The sequence below is a fragment of the Oryctolagus cuniculus genome, chromosome 13 (assembly GCF_964237555.1).
Source record: "Oryctolagus cuniculus chromosome 13, mOryCun1.1, whole genome shotgun sequence".
Lineage (NCBI taxonomy): Eukaryota > Metazoa > Chordata > Mammalia > Lagomorpha > Leporidae > Oryctolagus > Oryctolagus cuniculus.
The window spans coordinates 107962072-107981786 of NC_091444.1; the positions used below are offsets into that span (position 1 = coordinate 107962072).

General features: G+C 50.0%; 1 protein-coding gene across 22 annotated transcripts in view; it reads left to right on the top strand.

Moving 5' to 3' along the window:
• Positions 1 to 19715, top strand: part of PARD3 (par-3 family cell polarity regulator) — a 507188-nt gene that overhangs the window by 369615 nt on the left and 117858 nt on the right. For 19 of the 22 annotated variants that reach the window (XM_070056191.1, XM_070056180.1, XM_070056187.1 and 16 more), the window contains one exon: positions 14901 to 15143. The exons of the other annotated variants lie outside the window; for them this stretch is intronic. In XM_070056191.1, the coding sequence (XP_069912292.1) occupies positions 14901 to 15143 (243 nt within the window). The remainder of the gene's footprint in view (positions 1 to 14900; positions 15144 to 19715) is intronic. 22 annotated transcript variants of the gene reach the window in all.

The following is a 19715-nucleotide window of genomic DNA, read 5'->3' on the forward strand; positions in this document are numbered from 1 at the left end:
TTGAGTTCCAGAAATTATTTTGGCTGATTCCATATAAAAATAGAAAGCCTAACATTCCTCAGTTATGAGTTACGGCATGCCCCAAACCCAAAATATTTCTTTCCCATCCACATCTGTGAGGCCTGAATATTACTCAAAACATAAATATTGAAAATCGGAAAGGACCATGAATATGACTTAAAATGTATTTCCTGCCACGTTCAGATTTATTTTGCTGGTGAAAGCAAACTGGATTCTTCTGAGCCTGGAGTCTGAGATTAAATTGGACTTCATTCCTGCCAGCTTTTCTCCTTGCCTCTCACCCACTGCCCAGACTGGGAGGTGTGGGGCGGGGCGGGGGGGATGGCTGGGTGGGCCTGTCTGCAGTGCCCTGGTGCAGCCCAGGCTGTGATGTGGGGGAGAGATGGCCAGGGGGCCTGTCTGCAGTACCCTGGTGCAGCCCAGGCTGTGGTGTAGGGGGAGATGGCCAGGGTGGGGGGCCTGTCCGCAGTGCCTTGGTGCACCCAGGCTGTGGGGGGGTGGGGTGGAGATGGCTGGGTGGGCCTGTCTGCAGTGCCTTGGTGCTGCCTTCCACACCTTGAGCCCGTCTGACTCGGGCCCCCTTCCGGGGCATTGAGTCTGGGTCGATGCTGGGGTGAAAGGGGACTGGCCCTGATATGTGCCATTGTGACTGCTCATCTGGCTCTGACCCTCACCCGTGAGCCCTTCAGGGGCACTGGGGCCACACTGGGGAGGGCTGGGAACCCAGCTGAGGTGTGAGTTCAGTGGTTGCACCTCTGACGGGCTTGCCTTTCCCAGTGCCTGCAGACACAAGCACCCCAAACAGAACGCGTAAAATGAGCTTTGCAGCAGCTGTTTCATTATTAAAAAAATTATTTTTTTGAAAGGCAGAGTTAGAGACAAAGATAAAGAGATCTCCCATTCTCTGGTTCACTTCTCAGATGGCCACAGTGGTTAGGGCTGGGCCAGGTGAAAGCCAGCAGCCAGGAGCCAGGAACTCCATTCAGGTCTTCCATGTGGGTGTAGGGGCCCAAGTACTTGGACCATCTTCTGCTCTTTTCCCGAGTGCATTAACAAGGAGCTGGATGAGAAGCGGAGCAGCTGGGACTTGAACCCCTGCTCTTATCTGGAATCCGGTGTCGTAGGCAGTGTCGTAACCCACTGAGCCATGATGCCTGCCCTTGGCTTCTGTCATGAATCGCAGCGGCATGTTACAAGCAGCATTTCAGCTTTGGCTCCAGTGTTTAAGTGATGGTAAACAAAAGTGTGGTGCACGTTTTCCCAGTGCAACACCAGGTCAAACCCATGTCTGCGTGTTACTTCTCTGAACTCTGAGTTCACGGAGCTGGGAAGTCACCGAGACGGGAATGATGGGAGTGGAGGATTTGCCACTGTCCTAACCTGTTCATTTACAAAGCGTCCTCCCCACACCTCCCTTTGTGCTGTTCTTGGGCTCCTGCCCCCGTCAGGATTCAGTTCCTGTGGAAATCCACATGCAAGGAAAGCCCTTGTTTCGCTGGCTGGAGACACCGTGGCTGGATCCACGTGATGAGTGTGGGTCTGAAGCCGGGAACGCGCCCTGGCTCTCCTCTGGAGCCTCCGTTGGGGCCGCTGGGGATTCTGCCCCTGCTTCATCTTCGTCTTCCTGTTTTCCCTGCCCCACGTTTCTCACTGGCATGAGACTAGACTTTAAAGCTGTAATGTAAGTTTCTCTAGTTATAGAGCTGCAGAAGCTTTGGGGGAAAGCCTATGACATAAAACAGAAAACAAAACTCTGTACTCTGTTAATAGCATGGTGAACACACTGGCTTATGCCATTCTAATCTTTTTCTGTATATATATATTTTTTTTTTTTTTGGACAGGCAATCAGTGAGAGAGACAGACAGAACGGTCTTCCTTACCTTGGGTCTCCCCCCATATGGCTGCTACGGCTGGCGCGCTGCGCCGATTTGAAGCCAGGAGCCAGATGCCCCCTCCTGGTCTCCCGTGCAGGTGCAGGGCCCAAGCACTTGGGCCATCCTCCACTGCCTTCCCGGGCCACAGCAGAGAGCTGGACTGGAAGAGGAGCAGCTGGGACTAGAACCCGGCGCCCCAACTGGGACTAGAACCCAGGGTACCAGTGCCGCAGGCAGATGATTAGCATAGTGAGCCGCGGCGCCACCTTTTTTCTGTATATGTTTATACCCATGCATACTTAAAAATGTTGACATCCATTTCCACTTTGATTTATTTTGTATTTTTCTGCTTTATTTCATTATAAAATCATGTTGAGATGAGTATTTGATGTTGTAGTGTGGGTGAGCGTTAAGATGCCTGCGTCTCATAGCAGAGTGCCTGCGTGTGAGCCCCAGCTTTCTGTTAACACATGCCCTGCGAGGCAGCAGCGATGGCTCAAGTATTTGGATTCCCACTACCCACACAGGAGACCTGGATTGAGTTCCTGGCTCCCAGCCCAGTCACAGCTGCTGCGGGCATTTGAGAAGTGAACCAGTGGGTGCATAGGAGTGCTCTCTGTGTCTTTCTGCCTCTTAAATGGGTATTTTTTTTTAATTGCAAAGAAGGAATTCGTGTCACCTGTACTAAAGTCATGTCTGTATGCATGGGTGGATGAACAGGAAGAAGGAGAGGAAGCAGCAAAGACCGTCTGAAAGACAAGGTACTGGCTGTGATATCTGGCCTTGTTCCCCAGCCCTCAGATAATCTTTAGGTGAGTTGTGTTAAATGAGAGTTGTAGCATTGGCTGGCCACGAGTGGATGACTGTCACAATGCGAGTGACCACACCCACACAGTGTGCTGTACGTGGGCAGATGTCCAAGGGCACAGAGTGCTGTCAGCGGGCATTTGAGCAAACCCATGGATTTCTAAGGAATTCATGTTGCCGGCACATGAGGGACATCTGTAGGTCAGGCCAGGAAATCCAGGGGCTGAGCTCTCCATTGGTCAGCGTTGGAACCCCCTTGCAGGCCCGTGCTTTTGATGCTGGACCGTGTGAGTGCCTGCTGTGTGCTGGAGAGGCACTCTCACACCTTGGTATGCCGTGTGCAAGCTACCAGGCCGTCACTGCCTGTGATCCCTCTTCGTTGGCATCCTCTCTTTCTAATTTTTAAAAAAGATTTGTCCATTGATTTGAAAGGCAGAGTTGGGGAGAGCCAGAGATCTGCCATGTGTTGGTTCACTCCCCAGATGGCTGCAACCACCAGAACTGGGCCTGCTAAGAGCCAGGAGCTTCTCCCAGGTCTCCCACAAGAGGTCAGGGGCCCAAGCACTTGGGCCACCTTCCACTGCTTTCCCAGGCATGTTACCAGGGAGCTGGATCAGAAGTGGAGCAGCTGGGACTCGGATCAGTGCCCCATGTGGGGTGCAAGCTCTGTAGGCAGCAGCTGACAGTCCTGGCCCCTCTCTCTAACTCCTGCTTTCGGTATCTGCTTTTGAAGAAATGAATTTCTGTTGGACTTTTCCGTGTTCTCAGTTGCTCAGACCCCTTCAGTGGGTGATAGACAAGCTGTGTGTTTCTTCTGTTGTTGTTGTTGTCAGCCTCTAACGGCATTTTTCATAGCTTCTCTGACCTCCCAAATCCTTCAGAAGAGTCAGCTCTAATCAGTGGGATTCACTCCTTCAAAATTTTAAAATTCTTTATTGTTCAGGTCAAGAAGAGTTTTTAAGAATCTCTTAACTTTCTTCACGAAAGCTCGCTAGTTAGATGAAGCCCTGGAGAAATTCAGCCTTGGGCAAATGAAATATTTGGAACTAGTTTTGTTGACAGAGACACCCCACTGGTGTAGGTAAACACAGTTTGATTTTTGATGAGAGCTGTCCTAGATGTTTTGGGCTTTGGAGCGTCTCTTTGACAAAATTGTTTTTACTTTGATGCCTGTTGAATCTCAAACACTGTTGGGCTGAATGTGTATCTGTGAGCGTGTGTGTGTGTGTGTGTGTGTGTGTGTTTATGTTGCTGATATATCTGGTGAAGATTTATTTATTTGAAAGGCAGAGTTACACAGAGTGAGGAAAGGGATCCATTTCTCTCCAAATGGCCACAGCGGCCACAGTTGGGCCAAGTCAGTCTGAAGCCAGGAGCCTGGAACTTAGAACTCCGTCCGGGTCTCCCATGTGGGTGGCAGAGGCATCTTCTGTTGCTTTCCCAGGTGCGTCAGGGAGCTGGATCAGAAGTGGCTCAACAGGACTTGAACCCACACTGTGCCACCGTGCAGGCCCCTTCTTTTATTTGAAAGGGGCCTGCTGTTTCACAGAGGTCGAGTGCAGGACAGGATGGTAGGAATCGCTTTTTGTTGCTCGTGTTTCCTCTTCTGGCCGTCCTTTTCCTTTGTCTAGAAGAGAAGGGCGTAAACCTGGAAAGGTTGCAAAGGTGATCTAAGATGATGTCATCAGGTATGGAAATGGGCAGTGACGGAGACTGGGGAAAGGAGAGAGGCTGGAGGGGCTAGAGGGAGGGGCTGGAGGTGGCCGCTGGGGGCTCCGGTGGTTCCCCAGGGTGAGGACTAGTGGCTCACTGGACAGGTTCTCTGCCACACTGGCTCCTGCCTGCTCCTGGTCCCTGAGCCCTTGCACTGCAGCCTGAGTTCGGGCGTCTGCGCCCCCAGCCCGTGCGTCTGGCCCGGAGCCCTGGCTTCTGGGCAGTCCCGTGGCTGTACAGGTTCTTTGAGGGCGGGATTGTGTGTGTGCTCAGTGGGGCCTTTCCAAACATGGAGCCGTCTAATTGTTTGAAGCTGGTGTCATCTCGTGCCGCCACGCGCGACTCCAGGTAACCTGTCTTCCCACCTCGTCTACGGCGCTTGTGAAGTCCAGCGACTCGCATCCCTCTGCGCGTGGCGGGGAGCTGTGCACCCGTGGGAAAGTCTTTCTGAAGTCCTTCCTTCTCAGTCAGCTTCTGCCCTTAGATTTCAAGCCTGTTAAAATCCCACTTAAAATCGCAAATGTTTTCGGAATCAGGTACACTGTCCCTCATCTGGGAACATGACATAAACACCCGAGTGGCATCTTATAGGAAGGATCTTCAAAAAAATCTCATGGAAAATGCAAATTATGAAGAAACTATGCTTACATTTTGGGTTTTCCCCCCAACATGAACTTAGCTTTTAGGTTCCTTTTCCTGTGAACTTCCTGAAGTACCCTTGTGTGCTGTTGAGTGGCCGTGGTCAGGTTTACGTGGCAGGAGGAGGGTCAGCTAAAGGACTGGCGGGTTGAGCCACCAGTGTTTCCGAAGCTGCTGTTTACTGATGTGCTCTCCAGAGAGACACAAAGAGACAGCGCCCCCATCTGCGGGGTCACTCCCCAGATGCCCTCAGCAGCTGGGGCTGGGCCAGGACTCCACCTGCATCTGCCATGTGGGTGGCAGGGACCCAGGCACTTGAGCCACCACTGCTGCCCCCCACGGTGTGCATGAGCAGGACACTGGATGTGGTGCTCAGACGTGAACCCGGGCTCTCCGGTACGGGATGTGGGCGTGTCGACTGCCAGGCCCGTATCCACCGCTGCTGAAGTGTGGGGCAGATCGCTCAGCAGACGAAAAACTGCTGTTTACGTAGACTGTGCTTTCCAGTTGGAGCTTAAAATTCATTGTTTGATGAATTTCTGTAATACTGATTTTTTTTTTTGAGAGAGGAAATATTACTGGGAAGAGCCTCAATGATTTTTTACTTCAAAATGAGGCTTTGGGGTGGCCAGTCTTTCGGGTGGGAAATGTTTCCCAGAAAAGTTGATTATGGAATCTTGAATGCTGTTTTGAAGATAGTTAACAGCTGTATCTAGCACATAGCCATCTAAGCTTATTAAAAAGATTTTTTTGCTAGACGATTATTAGTATGTTTTGTCTTCTGTAAGTGTTCACAGCATTCTTTATTAAGATCAATTTCTATTTCTTGTAGTCTAACAAACGAGCCCCAGGCGGGTTCTGCTCATGGATGCTCACAGGTGTTGGGACGCGCTGATTGGTTCAGGTTCACCACTGCTGTACCGTCCCGAGGAGCCGGTCCCTCAGCCATGACTCCAGGGCCTGGCGCCTTTCCTGGATGGGTAGAGAATGCACTGCATAGCTATAAACAAGTTCCTTTCCTCCTGCTCTGCTGCAATTAGTGCTAAAAGCCATTTATTGTAAAAAGCAAAAATACTAATGAATAGAAATGTTAGGAGAACAGAAGCCGTGTGTGTTTGATCTGCATCACGCGTCATCCATTTTAATTAGCGGACGGAGCCGCCGAACACTGGGACAAGCGTCTGGAATTAAAATCATTAATTGATGTCAAGCTGCAGACAGGCTGTTAGTGTGAATTTAGTGACAGCAGGGAAGAAATTAACCTTATTACTTTATTTAGTATATTACATTATTTTGTGTATTATTTTCTATGCAGGTTGAAGGCAGTTTCATTATCATAATGGAAAAGACTTTTTTTTTTTAACCAAAAGGAAAGGTGTGAATATTTACATTTGAACATAACAATTGATAAATTCTTTAATAACTTTTTGTAAGTCTTGATGAGAAGTTTTTCATTGTCGTTTGATTGTGTTTTCCTCCACTTCATAAGTGCAGGGGAGTGTGTGTCGGTGTCGGCCAGGACAGCTGCCTGGGCTGTTTTCAGCCTCGGACTTGTTCTTTTGTTTGTGCCTGGGATGGACGCTGAGCTGCTCGGAGCGGCAGACACTGCTTTTGCTGCGTCTGGGACTAATCAGTGACTTCTGTAGCTGCTCAGGGTTGGGCCGAGTTAAATGGGATGTGTAGGACCAGACAACAGCCTGGCTGTTCAGAGAAATGGATGACTGTGACATCTTAGCAGTCACTGGTGACCTCGGGCCACAATAAAAGAATAGAGGGTGCCCTTTTATTGCCCTGGCCATCTGGAACTGGCAGGGCTTAACTCAAGAGAGATACCGTCCGTTTAAAAGTCTCCCCCAGAAACCATGGTATTTCCGTTGTGACACCAAACATGTTTTCTTCCTGAGCCAAACACTTCTTTTCCTGAAGTCAGTTTCGCAAACCTGTAGACTAGATACTACCTTTCTCTTCCACTTGGAGCCCCCCCTCTCCCTGTGTAATGCGCAGGACACCGGGTGCAGGCCAGTCTGGTGCAGAGCATGGTTGATGCTTTTGGCTAAGTCTGCTCATCAGTTGTCAGCAGCGTTCCCAAACCCACAGTTTGTTCCTGGGTGTCAGGATCCCCCTTTGCCCAACAAGCCTCCTAGCACCGAGAGCCCCCCCCCCCCCCCAGCCTGGCCCTGCATGTGCGCCGCAGGTGTGCCGTGCTTTCTGCCACGGTTTTTATTCCCCCTGGAAGCCCCTAGGGTGGAGAGCAAAGGCACCTATAGCTTTCACCAGGTAAGCAGCCGAGCTGTAAATTCTTCCCTTGTCCTCACTTAGAAGAGTTATCAGTGTTCTCAGAAGGTGCTGTTGATGGCCTGGGAAGTGCATTGGATTCAAGGCTGGTCTTTGTGCACAGATTTGGGTAAAAGACAGCAGTGGACAGCTGGCCTTTGTGAGCAGCCCCTCCTGCCGCCCAGGGTTTCTTCTGAGAAACTGACCTCCAGGGAACGCCGTTTTCTGTGTAATTTGACCCAGAGTGCACTGAGAGCCCAGACCCATCAGTAACGCTGTGACACTGATGTGCAGCACCCGGAGAGCCTGAGGCTCCCGCACCGAGCAGGACCTTGTCCTGGTCTCTGAGCAGCTGCACGTGCCCGTCTTCACACTCTTGATGAGTTGAGTTCCTGTCCCATAGGATCGAGTCATTTGTGAATCCACCCAAGTCACTCCCTTTGATTGTTGAAGCCTCTCAGAATGGAAACCTCTCAGCTGCATGTTTGTGTGCTTACTTTATTTCCCTCCACATATCTCACAGTTCCTAACCTTCAAGACTTAACAGGTATCCTCAGTCACCTTGTGATGGGTGACTGATGGTAGCCTAAAAGTAGGTTGTCAGAAGGCATAATTGAGCTTCAAGTTAATATCCCATTGGCTTAAAGGAAGGATTGTTGTCTGTCCACTCATTTTTTTTTTTTCTGACTGAATCCAGTGTCAAAAAGTCAGGATGGTACAAAGCATAAAATTATTTCTCAACATGTCAGCTTTCCATCATAGATACCAGTATTCATTGGTAATAAGCTTTTACAGTAATGTCCCTGACTGTTATAACTGCTTTATATGGATAGAGTATAGTTTTTTAAAGATTTGTTTTATTTACTTGAAAGGCAGAGTTAGAAAGATAGAGGGAGAGACAGAGACAGAAAGGGGTCTTCTGTTCATTGGTTCACTCCCCAAATGGCTGCAACAGCTAGGGCTGGGCCAGGCCAAAGCCAGGAGCCTGGAACTCCATCCTGGTCTCCCACATGAGTGCAGCGGCCCAAACACTGGGGCCATATTCTGCTGCTTTCCCAGGTGCATTATCAGGGAGCTGGATCGGAAGTGGAGCAGCCAGGACTTAAAACGGCTCCCATATAGGATGCCAGTGATGCAGATAGCTCCTTAACCCGCTATACCACAACACAGCCCCAGATACAATACAATTAAAAATGTATAATTTTAGCTAAATTTGACATTACACTTTTTTTTTTTTTTTTTTTATTTTAATGCATGAGACAGGGGGAGAGAGGGAGATGGAAAGAGGGAGATGGATCCTGTCTGCTACTTTATTCCCAAATTCTCGCAACAGCCAGGGCTGGATCTTGTCAAAGCCAGGAGCCAGGAGCTCCATCTTCCGTGTTTCCCATATGGTAATAGGGACCCGGGTACTTGAGCCATCCTGTGCTGCCTTCCAGGGTGTGCATGAGCAGGAAGCTGGAATCAGAGGCTGATGCGGAACATGGGTGTCGTGATGCGAGGTCAGACTTCCACCATGGCACTAGAATGTGAGTTGCCATTGCTCTTGTCAGTTTTCTGTCTGGAGCACTTAGAGTTATTAGAATCTAGGATTCTCTTGATAAAATGCCTTAACCTTTCCAGTGCTGTCCTGCTAGCTCAGAAGGCAATGGTTCTCGGCTCAGGAGACGTGGGACCTCTTGTGGAGCTTTCGGGACTGTGAGAAGCACTTCAGGTTGGCTCATGGCTGTGTTGGTTACATGCAGCGGGGCTCCTCGTGCTGGGGTTACACCACAGCAAATCACCCATTGTTGAATGTCAGAGGCCCAACTGAGAAACACTGGGTTAGGGGAGCTGAAGATGCTTCCATTTCATAGCTAATCCAGTTAGATTGGATCTTCTAGGTTCACAACTTGGAACACAAGACTTGAGTGGTGACAAGAAACAAGGGAGACAGACACAGATGCCGCTTGTGATGTGGTGTGACAATCTGGTTTTTTTGAACTTTTGGTCTTGAAATAATTTTATTTTCATAGGAAGTTACAGAGATCTTAGGGCATTTGGTGCAGTGGTTAAGATAGGACTCCTGCATCCCACACTGGAGCCTGGTTCAAGTCCTGGCTGCACCACTTCCCATCCAGCCTCCTGCTCTGCACACCCTGGGAGGCACGCCGCAGGTTGAGGGCTCAGGGACATGGGTCCCTGCCAGCCATGAGGGAGACCTGGATTTAGTTTTGGGCTCCTGGCTTCAGTCTGACCCAGTCCCAGGTGTTGCAGGATTTTGGGGAGTGAAGCAGCAAAAGGAAGAGCTGTCTGTCTCTATCTCTTTCTCTATCTCCACTTCTCAAGTAAATAAATGGAAAAAAAAAAAAAAGATGGCACTCTGAGGTGCAACAGCCCCTTGCTTCAGTTAACCCCAGTGATTGGCCTAGGTGACCACCGTGTGGTGTCAGGACTAGGCGACCGCACTGGCACAGGTACCTAGGTCTCTTCCAACTGATCTATCAGGTACATGGGTGTCACCAGCCTGCCATCCAGGAATAGAACACAGTGGTGCAGGGTGCCATGTGACTGTAGTGTGTGCACACACAGTGGTTCGGGGTGCTGTGCGACTGTAGTGTGTGCACACACAGTGGTTCAGGGTGCTGTGTGGCTGTAGTGTGTGCACACACCGTGGTTTAGGGTGCTGTGTGGCTGTAGTGTGTGCACGTCCACAGTGGTTCAGGGTGCCGTGTGGCTGTAGTGTGTGCACACACAGTGGTTCAGGATGCTGTGTGACTATAGTGTGTGCACACACACAGTGGTACAGGGTGCTGTGTGTGACTGTAGTGTGTGCACGACCACAGTGGTTCAGGGTGCCATGTGGCTGTAGTGTATGTACACACATAGTGATACAGGGTACAGTGTGGCTGTAATGTGTGCACACACAGTAGTTCAGGGTGTTGTGTGGCTGTAGTGTATGCACATACTCAGTGGTTCAGTGTGTTGTGTATAGTGTGTGCATACAGTGATTCCATGTGCTAAGTGTAGTGTTGTGCACACTGGTGCAGGGTGCTGTATGACTGTAGTGTGTGCACATACACAGTGATTCCGTGTGCTATGTGGCTATAGTATGTGTACACACAGAGTGGTGCAGGGTGCCATGTGGCTGTAGTGTGTGTGTACACAGTGGTGCAGGGTGCCGTGTGGCTGTAGTATGCACACAGAGTGGTGCAGGGTGCTGTGTGACTGTAGTGTGCACATACAGTGGTGTGGGGTGCTGTGTGTAGTATGCACACACAGTGGTGCAGGGTGCTGTGTGGCTGTAGTGTGCACACACAGTGGTGCAGGGTGCTGTGTGGCTGTAGTGTGCACACACAGTGGTGCAGGGTGCTGTGTGGCTGTAGTGTGCATACACAGTGGTGCAGGGTGCTGTATGGCTATAGTGTGCACACACAGTGGTGCGGGGTGCTGTGTGGCTGTAGCATGTGCACACACAGTGGTGCAGGGTGCTGTGTGACTGTAGTGTGTGCGCACACACAGTGGTTCCATGTGCCGTATGGCTGTAGTGTGCGCACCCTCACCTCCCAGTAGCATTCTGCAATGTGGGCGTGGCTGGTTTGAGTTATCCATAACCTTGTAAAGGGCATCTTGGTTATGAGACTTAGAATGGCTGTGAACAGTGGTGTCCAGGATTTTGTGCAGATGCTTGCTTGCACAATCGCTGGGTGGAATGCTGAACGTGCATTTTTAACTCTTTACCAAACCGCCAGGGAGCTTTCCAGGTTTCCTTGGGTGGCTGTACTGTTGAGGTGTCCCCGGTGCTGTGTGGGGACTGGTCCCCTGCCTCCTGGCCTGCGTCCAGCCTTGTCTCTCATGTTGACTGGAGGCTGTTGGAGTGTTGTGAAAATGCTACCTTCAGCGTCCTTGGCCTGTCCTCTGCAGTGCAGCCCTCTCTGTGCCTTCGCCCATTTGCTCATAGCATTGTTTTCTCCTTGTTGAATCTCGAGGGCTCTTTATATACTCTGGCTCAGATTCCTTTGTCGAGCCGTGCTTCGCCACCACGAGTTCTCCCATGCCTGGGGAGCCTGTCCCCAGGATGAAAACATTGAGCCGTGGGTGGTGTCCGCTTTTGTGGTTTCACTTTAGGAACAGCACCCTGGGGACCCTTTGCGAGAAGTCGTCACAGAGCACGCAGGGCCCTGAGATACTCTTCAGCGTTTTCTCCTAAAGTTCCCTAGAAGTTTGACGTTTAAAGCCGTGACCATTTCGGGTAACTTTTGTGTGAGCTGTGAATTTTACATTCGAGTTTCTTTCTTTTTTCTTTTTTTCCATTAATTAATTTATTTGAAAGGCAGAGAGATGGGTGCTGGGGAAAGAGACCTTCTGTCTGCTAGTTCATTCTCTAAATGGCCACAGTAGCCGGGGGGGGGGGGGGAAGACCAGGCCGAAACCAGGACTCCACCTGGGTCTCCCACATGGTTGGCAGGTACCTGTCTAATGCTGTTTTCCCAGGTGCATTAGTAAGAAGCTGTATCATGGCCGTCGCCGCGGCTCACTAGGCTAATCCTCTGCCTGTGGTGCTGGCACCCCAGGTTCTAGTCCTGGTTGGGGCACTGATTGTATCCCAGTTGCCCCTCTTCCAGGCCAGCTCTCTGCTGTGGCCCAGGAAGGCAGTGGAGGATGACCCAAGTGCTTGCGCCCTGCACCCGCATGGGAGACCAGGAGGAAAACCAATGGAAGGAAGACCTTTCTCTCTGTCTCTCACTGTCTAACTCTGCCTGTCAAAAAAAAAAAAAAAAAAAAAAAAAGAAGCTGTATCAGAAGCAGATCTGACGAGTCTCTAACCAGCACTCCAGTATGGGATGTTGGTGTTGCAAGCAGCAGCTTAACCCACTGTGCCATCACACTGGCCCCTAAGTTTAGATTTCTTTTCTTTTCTTTTCTTTTTTTTTTGACTATGGATGTCAAATGGTACTGTTTGTTGTAAAACTGTTTTATTCCATTGATGTGTTTTTGCATGGCTGGGAGAAATTGATTGTTGTCTGTTTGGGCCCTTTGTTCTCATCCACTGATCTGTGCCACTGAACTCCCCACAATGCTGCCCTGACAGGTGACAGCGGCTGTCACGAGTCTTAGAGCCCGTGTGTGTGATTCCAGCCCCGCCGTATTCAGCACTTGTTGTTCTTTTTTACAACTCTTCAACTGTTTTACCTTTCGCCTTTCTGTACAAGCTTTAGAATCATTTGTTTGCTGTGGCTTTTACAGGAGTCACTGGAAACCTGTGTGTCGGACTGGGGCGAGCTCGCTGGTGTGCTGTGGGTCTTCATGTCCGTGACCGCTGTTCTTTATCAGGGCAGGGGAATGTCCAGGCCGCGGGCTGTGTCAGGCCTGCAAAGTATTTGAACTGGCCCTGTTAAGGCAAACATGGGTGGGGGTTGAGATTCAGTAAATCTGTAGCAGGCTAATCTGTAAGTTGATGATTTTGTATGGCCCATGAGTGGTGCTATACGTTTCCAAATGGCCTTTGGCAGATAAAAGATTCCTGACCCCTCCTTTAGATCTTTTTTTTTTTTTTTTAAGGTTTTTTTTTTTTTTTTTCTGTATTTATTGGCAGGGCAAAGAGATAGACAAGGTCTTTCATTCATTCACTGGTTTACTCAGATGCCCACAGACCAAAGCCAGGATCCCAGAACTGCGTTTGGGCTTCCCATCGGGGCGGCAGGCTCTTGAGCGTCACCTGCTGCCTCCAGGTGTGTGCGTTAGCAGGAAGCTGCCTCAGAAATGGAGCTGGAACTTGCACCAGCCTTTCTGATGTGGGTGGCGGGCATCCCGGCTGCGGGGGTGCTTAGCCACAGTGCCATCCCCGATGCCGATTTCTTCCACAGCGTTATCCAGTATTCAGCATCCGAGTTCTGTGCATTTCTGTGAGATTTTTTATGTACCCATAATCCACCCTTTCTGTTTACGTATCTGTATTCCTCTTTTCACGAACATAAACACCATTGTGTTTTCTGTTTCAGCATCCGCGTGTTCGTTGCCAGCAGATAGACAACACGATGGGTGTTTGTCCATTGATCTTGCATGCTGGGGTCTTGCTGAACTGCTTTCTTAGTTTTGGACTTTTGTCAGTTTTCTTGGGGTTTTGCTGTAGACAATCTTGTCTGCTGCAGGTGGGAGGAGTTTCATTATTTCCAGTATGTGTGGGTTTTATTCCCTACCCAGGCTTCTCACACTGTCTGGAAGGGCCAGCTCTGCATACACTCACAGTGGTGGAGCACCTGTCCTGCCTTATCTCCTATTCGAGGGGATGTGTCCTGTCTTTCTCCGTGAGTGTGCTGGAGCCTCGGGGTTTCCCGTGGCTGCTCCTTGTGGAACATAATTAGTTGCACTCTGCTCCTGGTTTACTGAGAGGTTTTGTTACGATGGCATTGAATTTTGTCAGATGCTTTTCCGCCTCAGTTGATAAAATCATGTGACATGTCTTCTTTAACCTGTTAATGTGATAGATTATAGTGATTGATTTTTGCATACTGAATCTGGCTCAAATTCCTGGCATCAATGCGATTTGGACACGGTGGTGAATTCTCTTTATCTATGGCTAAATTCTACTTGCTACATGTTTTGTTAAGGAGTTTGGCTTCCGTATTCATGAGGAATAGTGACCCATGGTTCTCCTTTCTTTTCTCCTCTGTGAAGTCTTCATCTGGTTTTAGCATTGTTTATTGATTCTTCTGCATATATGTTAATGTGTCAGTTGTGCTATTGGAAATCTACGTCAGATGCTAAAAAAGCAGCTAAGTTTGCAGTGAAACATTGAACTCAGTCTAAAATATCGCTTTATATAAAGGACTCCACTTTCTTTCAGCAAACACTGCAGTGTGTGTGTAATGGATACTGTTTCCCCTCAATTCATCACCATTTTCTTCAGGGTTATTTAATCATTTTTGATAACAAAGATTGATTCAGGGCTTAAAATATACTGATACATTGCAAGTTGAAGAAGATTTTGTGCCAGGTGACTCAGTAAAGCCTTCGCACGGGGAGCTGCGGTCACTGTGGCTGCTTCGGGTCTATTGGAATGCTGACCGGCTTCATTTCAGGGATTGCTCACGTGCAGCCCTCCTTGTCCCAAACGCCAGTGCAGGTGTCACATAAAGTCCAGGTCAGTGGCACCAAAGCGTGATCTGCTGTCGTGGAGGAGTTGCAGTGTGGGTTCATCTGGAACCTAGAGTACTTCACATAGACATGCACACGCTAGCACGCGTCTGTGTCGCCTGAGCCCCTCCGTGAGCGACAGCCGAGCGAGCGCCAGGAGCTCTCTCTTCCCAGTGAGCTCGTAAAGCTGCTCGGGACGTGGGCACTGCTTGGGTGAGCACTGAAACGTGAGGCCTGTGTCCTGTGGGCACGGCTGCAGGCGTGGGAAGCGATTCCTGTGCCTCTGTGGCGAGATGGGGCCGTCGAGAACTCTGGTAGCGTCAGTGACACCACTGATCTCCTCGAGCTGCATGACGTGAGGCCCCTTCTGCGTCGTAATCGCAACCACTGTTTCTGTGTGCACTTCTCAGCAAAGGAGGAGCTTCTCTTGTTTCAGCTCTGTTCTAACTTTACAGGATTCAAGCCAAAACCCGAGAATTTAGGGAGCGACAGGCTCGGGAGCGCGACTATGCCGAGATCCAGGATTTTCACCGGACGTTCGGCTGTGGTGAGGAGTCGATGTACGGGGGCCTTTCTCCCTATGAGGGCTCCCTGGCCCTCAACGCCAGGCCCCAGAGCCCGAGAGAAGGACACCTGATGGATGCTCTCTATGCACAAGTGAAGAAGCCGCGGAACCCCAAACCTTCACCCGTGGACAGGTAGGCTCCAGGGGCAGTCCCAGCGCTGCCCCAGCCCACACTGGTAGAGGTGTTTACGAGGGAGTGGGCTGGGCATCAGCCCTCCCCCCGAACTGCCTTTTCTGAAACCTGCTGTGTCTAAACGCTGAGTGTGCACAAGGCAGCACCGATGGGAGGAAAGGCCTGGGTAGCTTTGCTCATGATGCCCGCTCGGTCCGTCTTGCCCTTAAACCGGCTGCAGGGCCGAGGAGCCAGGACTCAGATAAAGAGCAAACCTGGAATGACCGCCCTTCGGCTTGAGCGACGCTGCCTTTCGTAGGTAGCAGAGGGTCCAGCTGTGTGATCCGACAGATGGGAAGTGGCACGCGTTCTTCCGTTACGATGGGGAGGGTGCCCTGGCGTTCTGCTGGCAGAGTTTTCTGTTCTGAGAAAATCCGTGAATAAGAAACACGGTGTTTCCAGTCTGAACTACGGATGTTTGGGATAACATACAGAAGTGCGCTGTGGACTGCGTTTTAACAGCTGTCTGTGTACCTCTGTTTTAGCTATGTGGCTATGTATTCATTAACGGCTGTGTGTTACCATTGTGTATTTATTTCAAATGCTGTCTGTGCATTTCCCATTTTAACTGCAGTGCTTTGAAGTGGATCTTTGTGCATTTTAGCTTACAAGGAAAATAGTTTTCAGTCACTGGTACATGGAACTACATGTGTGTTATTGCTGTAACCCCAGTGTCAATCCCATCACGTCCCATGCTGCTTTCCTGCAACATTGCTTTTCATGGGAAGTGGGCTCTGAGAGGTACAAATAGCAGGTTCCTGAACACCAGAGCCTGTCAGGCGTCGGCGCGCCTTGTGATCACCTGAAGGGCTTCTCAGAGCACAGACTGGCTGGCCCTCTCCCAGGATGTTGACGCAGTGGGTCTGGTGGGAGCCACCTGCATGTCTTCCACCTCCCCAGGGTGGGCAGCAGCTCTGTTGGTCCTGGAGCTTCGCTCTGGGAAGCCTGGCGAGGCCAGAGGTGTGTCAGGACAAATCCCCCAGGGCTTCCATCCGTGCGTCTCTGGTTGCAGACATTCTGTGTTTTAATTCCCTACTTCCAACTCCTTTTGAATGGAGCTTTGCAAATGCAGCAGGGAGCCCTCAGACAGCCCAAGGAAGCCTTTTTGAAAGTGGTGAGCGGAGAGGCAACTCTCCAGGCCAAGCTGCAGTCAAGTGAGTGTTGCATTACGCTGTCTTTGGTTTGCTTTCTTACCTTATTGGCTGTGGTGAGGGAGCAGTGCAGGTTCCCTCGGGGAGGCTGGTGGTCCGCACGCTGGTTTGCTCACAGCTGTGTCAGGCTTCAGAGGATAAAGTTGTCATCCGGGCGGTGACACTTCCCTTAAAGACCTCGCACTTGGAGGCTGCTGTGCCATGAGCTGCATGCAGGTGGTCTCCTGCTGCAGGGCTGTGAGCGTCCCACGGGGGGTGTTCCCTGGGAGGAGGACACCAGAAACGTCAGTAGTCAGTCATGCCAGTCAGTGTCTTTTGGAGGGACTAGCAAAAAATCTGACCTACTGTTGATCGTCGATTCCAGCACTCACCGCTTGAAGCACCGTCCTCATCTAGTGTACGAACCAGAGAAATGGGGGCTGGCATCGTGGCACAGCCGCTGAGCCACCACCTGCAACACCGGCATCCCAGAGGGGTGCTGGTTTGAGAACAGAGGCACATAATTCAGAGGAATTAGAGAAATGATACATGATATGCATGAGAGTCAGTAAAGAAATAGATATTAAAATCAGTAATTTTGGCATTGATGGAGCAGAAGAAAGAATTTCTGATCTTAAGGACAAATCTCGGGCCGGCGCCGCGGCTCACTAGGCTAATTCTCCACCTAGCAGCACTGGCACACCGGGTTCTAGTCCCGGTCGGGGTGCTGGATTCTGTCCCGGTTGCCCCTCTTACAGGCCAGTTCTCTGCTGTGGCCCGGGAGTGCAGTGGAGGATGGCCCAAGTGCTTGGGCTCTGTACCCCATGGGAGACCAGGAGAAGCACCTGGCTCCTGCCATCGGATCAGCGTGGTGTGCTGGCCGCAGCGCGCTGGCCGTGGTGGCTATTGAAGGGTGAACCAACAGCAAAAGGAAGACCTTCCTCTCTCTCTCTCTCTCTCTCTCTCTCTCTCTCTCTCTCTCTCCACTCTGCCTGTCAAAAAAAAAAAAAAGACAAATCTTTTGAAATAAATCAGTCAGACAAAAATAAAGACAAAAATGAAGAAAAATAATGTTAAAGTGCATGAGACGTGTTGGACACCATTAAGTGAATAAATATTTTCATCATAGAAATGCTTGAAGGGGAAAAGATGAGAGGCATTCAGAGCCTAGTTAATGAAATAATGCCAGAATATTCCCAAATCTTGAAAGAGACGAGGACCTCCAAACACAGGAAGCTAAAGAGACCCCAATCAGGTTCTACTAAAAAAGACTTTTCCTTGGGCCAGTGTCATGGTACAGTGGGTTAAGCCATGGCCTGCAGTGCCAGTGTCCCGTATTGGCACTGGTTCGAGTCCCAGCTGCTCCACTTCTGATCCCTCTCCCTGCTAATGCACCTGGAAACCATCAGAGGATGGCCCAAGTGCCTGAACCCCCTTATCTATGTGAGAGACTAGAATGGAGTTCTAGGCTCCATGGCTGCCATTTCAGGAGCGAACCAGACAATGAAAGATCTCCCTCTCCTTCTCTCTCCCTCCCCTCTTTCTGTGTAACTCTGCCTTTCGGATAAATAGATCTTAAGGAAAAAACCTAGGACATAGATAGAGATATACCTGTTGCAGTCATTCATGTCTCTCACAAGTCCCATCTGATGACAAAAGGGACCACCCCGGCTCCTGGCTGCTTCAAACCCTGAGACCTATACCTGTAGAAATCTCACCTGAGGGTTTCTGTGAATGCCTAGTGGGCTGCAGCTGTTTGGGGTGCCTGTGCTCCCCGCCCCATGCTAACCCCAGACCAAAAGTCTGCCTCCTAACCGAGTTGCCTAAAACACCTGCCTGGCAGACTCGTCCAGAAGGGTCTAGGACTTGTTCAGTCCTAGAACAAGTACACAAAACAGTGAATACCTCAGACCCCTGTTCCAAGCAGGAGATCCCTCTAGAACTCGGATGCTGCACAGTGCTAGGCACTTCCAGAAAGATCTGTCGGAATGCAAGATTTCGAAGATAGTTTCAACTCAAGCTAGACGTTGTTGGTTTGTTTTGGGGGAAGAAGGAAGTACAGAGACTTTAATGTCTTGTTAAGTGTTACTTTTGCAGACACCAAGGTGTCCACGAGAGCAGTGACTGATGTGACCCAGCAGTTACTGATTGCTGCACCTGGAGGGGATTCTGCACCTGCCCATACCCAGAGGAGACCGTGGCTTGGGAGTAACGCCGTCCCGCCTGGGTCTTTTACATCAGAGAAGGGAGGAGCAGGCTTGCATTGTGTGGAAACTGCCCTTCAAAGGAGAGACAGTCTCTTGAAATGGCAACGTTGAATTAAATCCTTTTGCTTATACTGTCGCTTAAATATATATAAAAATGACATAGAACTAAACTCCTGTTGATAACCATTATACTGCCATAAAACCAAGCATCTTTACAAATTAAATACAAACAAAATGATAAGACCATTACATCCAACTGAGTAGTGTTCATTTAATGTAGCCAATATTTTTTTAAAACCTAAACACTTGCACAAATCATGACTGTAGTGGTGCCTGGCACATGGGGTTCTCTTAAGTTTGGTAGCCTGTGCCACGGCGTCTGCTGACTCAGTTTACCCGTTGCATCTCTCAGTTACATGTCTCCAGCCCTTGTGCCCTTCCGAGTCCAGTGACTTTTGCCCTGTTTGTACGTGAGGTCCAGCTTTCTGCTCTGAGAGGGCTCCAGGATGTTCATGGAAAAGGGAGTTAAAAGATAAGCTTGTTTGGGGCAGAAAATGTGGAAACCATGCATATGAGGTGTCTTTGAAAGAGCTCGTGGAAATATGCTTTATGAAAAAGTTAGGCCTGGGTTTTCAAGATTGTTTTTGTTGTTGTTGTTGTTGTTGTTTTTTGTTTTTTCACAAAAACTTATCTTATAAAAAGTGTTCGTTTATTTGAGAGACAGAGGCAGGCAGAGAAAGACCGCTCCCTCCCCAAATGCCCACAGTGGCCCCAGGCCTGGCTGGGGGCTGGAGTCAGGAAATCCTGGTCTACTTGAGCCATAGTGGCTGCCTCCTGGGGTCTGCATTGTGAAAGGCAAAGTGATGGGGTGAGGGACAACAGAGACATCTTCCATCTGCTGACTCACTCCCCAAATGCCCACAGCAGGCAGCTGGGCCAGGAGCCAGGAGCTCCCTCCAGGTCTCCCCGGGGGGTGGCAGTGGGTGCAGAAGCAGGTTTGCTTTCATGAAGATGGGTCTGCTTCCTCAGTGCCGACATCCGTTTTTCAGGAGCGCGAGGAGGCAGTCTTGTGGGCGCCACTTGTCCATCTCCCCCAGACCTCACAGCGTATCATGAGCAGCTTAGATTAGGGCTCCCTGTGTGCAGCTTGAGGCCTGCAGGTCGCTTGCACACACAGGCACTGAGGTTGAAAGTGA